General features: G+C 39.5%; 1 protein-coding gene across 2 annotated transcripts; it reads left to right on the top strand.

Moving 5' to 3' along the window:
* The first annotated feature begins 451 nt into the window (after positions 1 to 451).
* Positions 452 to 8,938, top strand: LOC115194561 (sterile alpha motif domain-containing protein 9). Of its 2 annotated transcripts, XM_029754350.1 has the most exons (3): positions 452 to 729; positions 864 to 914; positions 5,465 to 8,938. In XM_029754350.1, exon 3 carries the CDS (start codon positions 5,577 to 5,579, stop codon positions 8,223 to 8,225), a length of 2,649 nt encoding a protein of 882 aa, XP_029610210.1. In that variant the 5' UTR covers positions 452 to 729; positions 864 to 914; positions 5,465 to 5,576; the 3' UTR covers positions 8,226 to 8,938. The 2 variants fall into 2 exon arrangements, with proteins under 2 accessions (XP_029610210.1, XP_029610212.1); XM_029754352.1 differs by lacking the exon at positions 452 to 729 and having other exon boundaries at positions 777 to 914.
* The last annotated feature ends 2,587 nt before the right edge of the window (positions 8,939 to 11,525 follow it).

Genomic DNA, 11,525 nt, shown 5'->3' with positions numbered 1-11,525 from the left:
TATTAACCCCTCAGGTCTAAAATCTGTTTACAGTTTACATTTCCTGTCATACTGCTGCACAGTTTACAGGAAAAAGAAACAAAGCACCATTTAATTAAACCCCTACTTGTTTTGTTGTATTTTACCCCCTTTTTTCTCCCAATTTAATTATGATCTTGTCTAGTCGCTGCAACTCAGTAGAGACCAAACAGGCTTGCCAGTTTAACCCGGAAGCCAGCCGCACAAATGTTCAGCTGGCAACTGGGGTCAGCCTACAGGAACCTGGCCCTTCATAAGGAGTCGGTAGTGCGCAATGAGCCAAGTAAGGCCCCCCCGGCCAAATCCTCCCCTAACCCGGACGACGAGGGAACAGTTGTGCACAGTCCTATGGCACAACGGTCGGTTGTGGCACAGCCCGGGAATTAACCCGGGGCTGTAGTAACGCCTCTTGTACTGCAATGCAGTGCCTTAGACCGCTGCGCCACTCGGGAGGTCCCCCAACTTATTTTCATTTACAGTGAAATGTAACTGAAGTTAACAATGACATCGTAATCATCACTGGTATCTAATCTGTCCAGTTCATCCAGTTTCCCTTGGGAACCTGGCACAGACTGATGCATAGAGACTAACTACACAGGGGAAGAAAACATCAACCTGAACCGCTTTGAATGTGGGTGGCTCAACTCAAATTTGACTATAAAAAGGACACATCATCCAGGGTCAGCCATTGCATTACAAGAACCAAGACAGGTAATCATTTTGCAACCTACGATTAGAAACCATTTAATGTATACAATACAAAGGTTGTACTTTCAAATGAACCTGATTTCAGATTAAAGTAATTGATTCTCTGAAGTGTAAATGTGATATTTGTTTCTTTTCAGACTCGGCCGTGATTCCCACAAAAATATAGAACCTTCTTCAAACAGACAAAGGTAAGAGTAATGTCTATTTTCCATTGTATATTTTATCTTGGTAGGGAATATCAAATGTACTCATTGAAGTTAGTCAACAACATGCAGAATTATAAGATGATTGATTAACTTTACACTTGAGCAAATTGGCCTATATGGACAGGGCCAAATTTCTAAAGGAATCAATGTATTTATTTATTTGAGATGGACAATGCACATCAACAAACTTTTCTGTAAATGTGTCAGATTTTGTCAGCTGGCTAGTTTTCAACTGTAGTCCCTGGGGAGATATATATATATAAGAAAGCTTCCTAAACATTTCACATAGCCACCCCCCCCCCCCACAAAAATACAGTCCTTAGATCATGGGTTCTCAAAAGTGAGGTCCGCGGACCCCCAGGAGGTACGGCCGGGGTTCGCGGCCAGATAGCAAGAATATAAAATATTTAAAAACATTTCTCTGCCCCATAACAAAAAGTGTAGAATGGCAGGAAATTAGCTTGAAAACTGCAACATTTTCTCTCGAATGGCAAGAGGCAGGCCTTTAAAATGTTCCTTGCCTGGGCCCTAAGACATGGTTCGTCCGGCCATGCTCCACCAAAGTCATATTAAAACTCCTTGTTAAAAAAGTTAATACAAAAAAAAAAGTCCATGTGAAAAAGAAAACACAAGAAACCAAAAAAACTAATGGAAAAAACAAACAAGCCAAAAAGATAACAAGTAGCTACAACCCTGCTGTAAAGAACATTTTGTTGTCATTCTAAATATCCTGAATAATGGAAAGGAATATAGCGTTGCGTCTTGCGCAATAACCTGTCGGACCGCTTATCTATGTGCTCAGTTGTAGACTCATGTCTAGCTACATTTCTCCAGTCCCATCCCTCAGCAGTTGTTCAAACTGCAGGTTGTCCCTTTAATTGTTAAATTATTCATATTTTTTTATTTTACCTTTATTTAACTAGGCAAGTCAGTTAAGAACAAATTTATATGATGTATGATATATGATAATATATGATGGAACGACAAACAACACAGCAATTACTGGAAGGAAATGAAAGTAGTGTCACACGATCCTTTACAAATCCATCAAAACAGCAACCATTAGAAAATGTTTCAAGTTTTAAATGAACTTGTGAATTTGATTGAATGTAGCCATGTTCCCCTGTTATATCTTAATGTAATAGCAATACAATGTTCAGATTATTATCAATGACTCATCAACAGCTCTAACAAGTTGGCCACCACAGGACATCCTGTATGCAAAACCATGGTAACAATTGAAAGGGAACACTGGGGATTATGGGGAAATTATCAGAACAAAGGTGAGGACACAACAGATCACCTGAATCCAAACTTTACACTTTTGACTGTGCAGTTCACATTTACTGAACTTTTCATAGCATTTGTTGATAACGAAATCTGGACATACTCTGGATACATTCAGTAACATAAGAATATTGATGCATAATCTGTAGTAGGTGCAACATAAGAACAAAACAATGCAAGGGTTAGAGTGAGAGAACTGCTGTCTCCAAGTGGCCACTCACCTCTCATAAGTGTGCACAGGCCCTGTTTTTTATGTATAAACACTTGGTAAAATTAAAAAATTCTGCATTTTGACATGTCCTTCTGTGACTTCTCGGAAGATTTCAACCCACTTAACCCTAGTAATTTCAATAAACTTTTATGACTCATGGAAACAGCCTTCAACTGTTAGGTTCTCTCCTAGCTGTGCCGTTGAGGAAGTAAAGCAAGCACACTTGTAGTTTTTTGTTTGGAACACAGACATCACACAAGCAACCCAAAAGCAGGTCCTTTACAAATCCCAATCTGGGTCAGTTGGGCATCAGTTGAAAGCTTATTCGATGGTCAATATGACTAGCTAAGTAATAAAATACGATCTTATGTATTAGGCAAAAAGTATTGTTTTCAATCTAATTTCCTGCAATACTCTGTAGTGTAACATGACTCATGACATTGTCATGGAAATTCTACACAGGCTCACTCGATGTCAATATTAAAATGAATCATTCTTTATTATCAGCAAGCTGGAGAGGTCACAGTCAAACTTGGATGCATAAAGTACCGGTCTGAAGTGAGCTCTGCCGGGGCAGTCCCGTTAATTCTCTTCTATCCTGCTTACACAGACAAGCTACATAGGCATGGTTCATAGGGTTGGTTCCTGCATGTGACTGGCACCGTGTCCTATCTTAATTTATAGAACATATTCTGGGCATTCTGCCAAAAGGTCTGAGGGGGTCATGACCGTCTCCCCCTCATATCTCTACCCAGTACCTACATACAAAAAACAATGATTATGTGAGACAATATATACAATTCAAGGCTGTCCCTCCAGACAATACATTTTTCCTCCACATCTTTTGGCTATTTCATGATAATAAGTATAGGGACAATAATGTCTAGACTATTTTCACAAATTTTATTCAGCTAACAAATATGCTATTATATTGTAGCCTAATTTATGTGTAATTTCATGAAAAAAGTGCCTTTTGCATCCCTTTGACAAAAAATGGGGCCAGTTATATTAAATGAATTGCTCTAAAAATATTTTTTTCCCCCTATGTATAAACACTTGGTAAAATTCTGCATTTTGACATGTTCCTCTTTCCACCCTCTGACTTCTAGGAGGATTTTACTTAACCCCAAGATTCTCCCAAGTTTTCACCATCATTGTGAAGCCCTAGTTATTTTGTTGCTTTGGCAAATATGGGGTTAAAAAAAAATCCTGATCTTTCTTATATTTCTCAGATATAGGAGAGACACATCAGAACAAACTTCCTTTAGATATTTGTTGGGGACTGTGTTGTTCCATGTAGTGAATCTGTTATTCAATGTGTTTACATGGGCTACATGCAGTAAGGCCCATCAAATAATTTTTTCCTAAATGTTTTTTTATACTTTAAGGGGTCTTAAAATTCAACATCAAATAGCTAAATGATCCTTGTTATGACCTTAAAACAATTCCAAAACTGAGCAGCGCGAGCATAACATATCAACCCTGTTACCCATAGATAGACACGCTAGAAATGTTCCAACAATGTACATTTTTTGGTGAAGCTTCCATTCAATTGCCCCTTCCTGTTGACACAAGCTTCCATTCCCCGTCACACTGGGATTCATGGCTGGTTTAAGATTAAAATCAAAAACCCAGTTAAGGTCAACCCTGTTACATCAACTCTTACTTTATTTAGCACAATAGGCACTTACTATAATAATTTATTTAACCTCTTGACATGGGAAAACATGATTTTTAATTAAATTGAACATGTGCTCTTTATGACAGAATGTTACAATTAGGTGAAATCAAGTTCTCTTTTATACGAAGTTACACTTCTCAAAAGGCACTGAATTGCTGGAACAACCCTTATATGAACCATCAAGTACCAATTTAGTTAAAACATATTTCTCAGAAAGTGATTAGCTCAATTGATAGCGAGTCACCGATTAGAATACTTTTTATTAAAACTTTGGGAAGTGTTCTTGAATTAAAGGTCAGAACTCAGCTTCTGAATGTCATGGAGACAAACCAAAATATAGATAGTGGTAAGTGCATCGAAGGATTGCCTCTTTCATTTCATGTTAAAATTTATATGCATTAAAATCCAATCTTTCTTATTTACAGCTTGTTTCTAGCCTAAAGCGTTTCCCATGGGGGACCAGTATGAACATTTATGCAATCACTACTGTAAGTCGCTCTGGATAAGAGCGTCTGCTAAATGACTAACATGTAAATGTAAAGGCCTCTTAGAGTTATGCATTGTTATAGATCGCTTTATATAAACGGGATTGATTTTTCCACTTCAAAAATCTAACAAGCGGTATACTTTTTACCTTTTACTTGAACAAGGGGTATGGCACAACCTCTCAATTAATCTTTCAGAACACATTGCATTCTATTGATTTACAGCATTCCTCTCACTCAGACACCAAATGTGCAAAAGTAACCCAAATGTCTGGAAGAATAGGGGCATCTTCTTGTTGCTGGGGTGCTCCTCCATAAAACGTCTGTCAATTATATCCCATTAATAATTGTAAAGCGGAGACCCAAAACTTGTATAGTATGTTACAGTTCAGCCCGCCTTCCAATTTAGTGCTTATCAGTAACCAAATCTGCCATTTTGCTCTCATTTGAGTGTAAAGGGTTAATTAGTAGTACTCAATGTGTCAGCAACTGTATCAGTTATACTGTGCAGATGAAGGACAAATGTAATAAACAGTAGTTCTTTATACTGGTCATGTATCTAAATCAGTTCAGATAGTACATATCTGTATGTACTATTAAACTGTTGGGCTATGTTCCTATTCTTTCCTACTATTTGCATTGAAAACTGAAGCCAAGCTAGCTAAGACCATTTTGAGTATCTTGAATGAAAACTCAACAGTTTTAATGAAACATCTAATACATTTCTAACAAAATCTTAATTTTCATTATCAATGTATATGATGTCAGACATTTCAGCATAGATGAATGCAATATTAAGTACTTACTAATGGGCACTTGAATAGCTGGATAGCGTAATAAAAAAATGCAATCCTTCTCTTCTCTACAGGATCTATCCGCATTCACTTTTATTACACCCCTCCGAATCTACAAACTACACAAAACTGGCATAGAAGAAAAACAGGCATCTACATTTTAAGCTGGGATGAACAAACATCCTCATGGCAACCGATAGAACACCAACCCTGCCTAATGCCTATGGTGGTAAAATTCCATACCAATGTGACTCCTTGTCACTTTTGGATGTCTTGTGTGAGAATGAGTTTGAAGGCGACACAATCAACCAAACAGATGCAGCCAGGGCAGAGGTCAACTTTTACAAGGGAGCGCCACCTCAATGGCTGAACTTCTACCTGGCTGAACGAGAAGCAGCTGTGGGTTCAACCTTCATAAAGAGGGATGGATACAGTTACTTAAAAAAGCAGATTCAAAGTAAGCGAAAAAGTCCTCGCAGCACTACCATTGTCAAGCTTTTGCACCACCCAAGCAGTGGGGGATCCACCCTAGCCATGCAGGTTCTCTGGGACCTGAGGAAAAAGCATAGGTGTGCAGTCTTAAAAGAATCAAAGGGGGCAAACAGCACCGATATCGCCGTCCAAGTAATAAACCTTTTCAAGGCAGGAGATTCACAAAACACTGTGCTCCTCCTGCTTGAGGACGAGAACATGGCGGATTGCCTGATGAGAGAAGTTGCAGAGAGAAAGATTACGTCGAAAGTTCCTGTACTCATCATGTTAAACTGTGTGCGGAAGTCTTTTATTGCTGAACAGGACGATCCAACAATCAGAACTTCAGTGATCCTCAGAAGACAGCTCTCTAAAGAAGAGAAAGACAAATTCAGCAAGAAGCTAGATGAGATCCGTAAGCGCTATGCACACCAGCATACCCAGTTCCATGGTTTCAACATAATGTGTGGAAATTTCAGTGAAACATACATCCAGAATAGTGTTAAGTCTTGTGTAAATAAACATTTGTTGAAGCCCCGAAACCTGCTCCTTCCATTTTTAGCATTGCTAAATTTCTACGTCCCTGGATCCTACCTTCTAGAGTCTGAATGTGCAGATTTCCCTGATGCAAGGTCTCAAGACTTTGAGAGTGGAATGCACCCTTTCAATGACCTCATAGTCACGTTCTCTGGACAAGAGGAAGACGATAAACGTGTCCAGATGAAGCATCCAATGATTGCTGATCAGTGTGTTAAGTTACTGGCTAAGTTCCGTGTGACCAGGGGTGGCACAACAAGAAACTTCTTGAAGTACTTTTGTAAGGCAGAGGTGCCGCAACATTTGGTGCCTGTCATCAAAGACATGCTAACTAAGAGGGAAATCACAGAAGCAAAAGGAGTGGACAAACAGCAGAATGCAGAAGAGGAAACACAGGATCTCTTTTCTAAACTGATTCAAGATATAAAGGAGAATGAAGGATTAGACATGTGTGAACACATTTTGAAAGAAGCAGTGGATAAGTCTGGGACAAATCCTTTTTTCACTCAAGCTCTAGCACGCCTCTACTACATTGAAATAAATGACTACGAAAAAGCTGAATATTGGGCTTTAAAGGCTAAAGAGAGGGCTCCCAACAATTCCTTCATCGCAGATACTCTTGGGCAAGTTCACAAGAGCAGTTTGAGGAACAAAAAAGATCACATACCATGTCCACCTGCTTTTGAGATTTTGGAAATAGCAGGAAAGGCTATAATCGCTTTCAAAGAAGAGGAGAAGGCTGTAGAAAAAGAAGCGGAACTAGAATCAAAGAGTTTCAATATCAGGGGAAGCTTTGGCTATCTACAAGTGGCTAACTATCTTTTTGAGGCACTCACAAAGTGTGATAATAGGTGGAAAGACATTCTCACAGGGAAAAAGCAAACTCCATACGTAGTTGATGAGTTTCCCGGAGGAAAACTAAATGAGTATATGCCTCTCATTTCACAACTCAAAGACGGAGTGAAGAAAAGGTATGAGTTCTTTGAAAAGTACCTGAACTACTCAAAGCCCAAAATAGGAAGAGAGGAACCAGGGTACTTCCATGAGGATGTTATCAGTTGCTACCAGAAATACACTGGAATGATGCCAACCAGCTTTCCTGGACTGCTCTCCTGTCTTCATCAAAATAACCTTAATCCTGAGCTGCTGTGGATGGAACAGCACTACAGAAAAATCAATGGTGAAAAAAGGTCAGATGCCCAAGCTACTCAAAACTACATTCTTGTCAACATCATCCTGAACCAAAAGGGAGTAAGACGTCAAACGAGAACCATCCCTCTACAAAACTTACAAGACATGCTAAAGAAATATGTCAGGGAACAACAGATTGACCAACCCACTGAATTTCATCTCTTGGCTCTGATGTTGTTTTGGCCTGAGGGTGGGGCCACCCATGACTTTCCCTATAAACAAACAGTTGATCTCCTGAGAGGATCCTTTGAGAGGGGCCTCAGTAAGTACTTTCGCTTCAGGTACCTTGTTCCATTGTTCCTACTCGGAAAGGGTCAGGGTTTAAGCAGACTGGTCCACAAATCAAGAGTGGACATTGTGATCAAGAATAACCTTTCCCCAAAGCAGAAGAACATAACACTGGGTCAAATGTGGAGCAGTGGAAAGATATGGGAACTTGAAGCAATCAAGAATTGTCTACTTAGGCTCAGGGGGGAGGTCGAACAGTATGAAGTATTCCTGAACGTTGCAGACAACAGAATCAAGATTTTCCCAGATCAAATGGCCAGCATTCGGAATCCTGGACCAGTTTCTTTCTACCTTGGATTCAACATCGGGGGACCCGTGGCCTTCAACATCAAGTATGAGGCCAAGTGAAACATTAACATCTGAGAAAATCTCAAAGTCAGTCTTCCATGTTAGACATCCAAACAGTAGAGAGTCTAACCCACTGTATATATTTCAGCATCAACAAAATGGTGTAAGGATCTTTCCTTATTATACCTAGTTTACTTATTATACCTGTAACAAGCATGTGGCAGCATTTTTGTATTGTGAGACCAATGAGTCAAGACAAAATAAATAAAGTGACATGTATGGGGAAGTTGTAAACAATGTGTTATTGTAATGTCTATAAAATGTTGACATGAATGTGTTTATACTGTATTATGTGATAACTACAGCACATGTAAAGCACTGCATTGTAAAAAAAGAAAAGGGCCAGTAGGTAGCCTAGCTATCTGGAGGGCTGCGGCGTTCAGATCCTGAATACAATTCCCTACTGTTGGGCCCTTGAGCAAGGCCCTAACCCCACTACATGCTCTCTACGTAGAAACACTGCAACTGTGTGTGTGTGTATGAGATGTGTGCTATCTGAGGGAGTTGAGCAATCAGAGGACAAATGTTCACTGTAACATGAACAATACAGTTGTATTGGATGTGTAATCAATCACAGCATAGAACCACCCTTTCATTTAATGTGTAAAAGAACAATGTACGGTTTGATATGAAAAGCTGATGTGACACTCATAGTCATGAAGTAAGATGCTAATAATATTACCAATAAAAGTAAAGTACTTCTATTAAATAAACCAGTTGTTTTGCATACTTTTCTCCGATATATGATGGCCATGGTCCAACAAAACAACACAAGTCCATATACAGTGCATTGCAAAAGTATTCAGGACACTTGGATTGTCACATTTTATTGTTAATATTTTATCAAAGTATTTATTATAAAATATTTTACACTGACAGATTGTGTAGATTGTTGACCCCCCCCCCAAAAAAAGACTAATGTATTTTAAGTACACTTTGTAACACAATGTGATGAAATCGAAGGGGTCTGAATACTTTTGCAAGGCACTGTATCATGCATGAATCTGTGGGGAAAACAAAATAATAGCAAATGATAACAGAATAATTACGACCAAATAAAAGTAAAGACAGGAGGATGTTTGGACACTGACTGACAGAACATTTAAATATTACTCCAAGAACTTTCTTCCAAAGAGTACACATGAATTTGGCTTCAATCATTTCAACAGAAAACATTGGCATCCGCAGATGGTGTTAGTGTATTTGTCTCAAAAGGAGGCATTTAGTATGCTAGCTAGTAACTACACTACAGTATAGTACCATATGATCTGCCTAGGGCCAGGAGTGGTTCCTGAACATGTGGTTTGACCAGAGGGGTATAATACAAAGTAGGATCAAAGCCAACTAACTTTGATAAAACCAGAAATAACTATTGTATCATTCATAAAGAAAACTAAACTTAGATATGCATTTTTGGTTGTCGAGTTAAGTAGACAATGCCCATTTCAAGCTTATTTTTGTTATTTCAGAATATTTAGGCAAGTTAGCAGGTTAACTCCTTGAGCCTGCATTGTAGTATAGCCCTCTGGACAACTAGGGCCCAGAATCTTTTCCTGGTCAGGAGAAACTGCCACAGTACTGAGGGGGAATGTAAATGTCATACTCCTTGAGTACTCCGTAACAAAACCCATTGTAGAAGGTCAGAGTGGAGGGACCTCTGGCTTTCTCATCCAATGGATTTTGAGGAGGCGCGGAGAGAGAGGACACGAGGAATATGGAATTGAGAATCTCACATGGTGATCTATAACAATATCAGTGTATGAGTACACCGAGGTCTGTTATCCATCGTAGTAAGGACCATAGTGTTCATAGTTATACGTCAGCCATCTTAGGAAGAGGCATGCAAAACACTAGTTTCTAATGGTGTGTTCAAGACAACTGGGAACAAGGTCAAATCATGACGTCAGTGATCTTAAGGTCAGTTCTAGAAAGAGGTCGGGTTCCCGACTTGGAATTCCGAGTTGGATGACAGTTCAAAACAAATTTTCCCTGTCAGAGCTAGTTTTTCCCCCCACAAGTTCCCAGTTGTCTTGAACGCACTGACATCTGTGATATCCAATCTCCCAATCGGCATAAGGCTCAGAGTATGCAACAGCCATGCAGGAAAGTCCTATTCTAAACAAGCTGGCTCATCATTCACTGTGTCAACAGCATCCAGCTCTAACCTCTCTCTCACACACACTTCGTTGTCAAAGTCTGTCTGCAAGTGGTTTTCCTGAGTACAATATGAAACATCTAAATGGATCTAAAATGATTTGAAGGATGGATCTACAACGTATTGAAGGATTTTACACATGGTCATAGCTTTAGACATACAGTTGAAGTCGGAGGTTTACATACACTTAGGTTGAGTCATTAAAACTCGTTTTTAAACCACTCCACAAATTTCTTGTTAACAAACTAGCTTTGGCAAGTCGGTTAGGACATCTACTTCGTGCATGACAAGTTCTTTTTCCAACAATTGTTTACAAACAGATTATTTCACTGTATCACAATTTCAGTGGGTCAGAAGTGTACATACAACAAGTTGACTGTGCCTTTAAACAGCTTGGAAAATTGCGAAAAATTGTTAGGGCTTTGGAAGCTTCTGATAGGCTAATTGACATCATTTGAGTCAATTGGAGGTGTACCTGTGGATGTATTTCAAGGCCTACCTTCAAACTCAGCGCATCTTTGCTTGACATCATGGGAAAATCAAAAGAAATCAGCCAAGACCTCAGGAAAAAAAAATTGTAGACCTCCACAAGTCTGGTTCATCCTTGGGAGCAATTTCCAAACGCCTGAAGGTACCACGTTCATCTGTACAAACAATAGTACGCAAGTATAAACACCATGGGACCACGCAGCTGTCATACCGCTCAGGAAGGAGATGCGTTCTGTCCAAGAGATGTCCAAGAGATGAACGTACTCTGGTGTGAAAAGTGCAAATAAATCCCAGAACAGCAGCAAAAGACCTTGTGAAGATGCTGGAGGAAACAGGTGCAAAAGCATCTATATCCACAGTAAAACGAGTCCTATATTGACATAACATGAAAGGAGTTCAGCAAGGAAGAAGTCACTGCTCCAAAACCGCCATGAAAAAAGCCAGACTACGGTTTACACCAACTACACATGGTGACAAAGATACACTTCTTGGAGAAATGTCCTCTGGTCTGATGAAACAAAAATAGAACTGTTTGAACAAACGACCATTGTTACGTTTGGAGGAAAAAGGGGGAGGCTTGCAAGCCGAAGAAAACCATCCCAACCGTGAAGCACGGGGGTGACAGCATCATGTTGAGGGGGTGCTTTGCTGCAGCA

This window comes from Salmo trutta, chromosome 5, assembly GCF_901001165.1.
Source record: "Salmo trutta chromosome 5, fSalTru1.1, whole genome shotgun sequence".
In the NCBI taxonomy this organism is placed as follows: domain Eukaryota; kingdom Metazoa; phylum Chordata; class Actinopteri; order Salmoniformes; family Salmonidae; genus Salmo; species Salmo trutta.
This window is presented reverse-complemented; position numbering and strand designations above follow the sequence as displayed.

What these genes read in the sequence shown, in the direction of transcription:
- LOC115194561 (XM_029754350.1), top strand. Translation starts at nt 5,577, where the DNA reads ATGGCAACCGATAGAACACCAACCCTGCCTAATGCCTATGGTGGTAAA.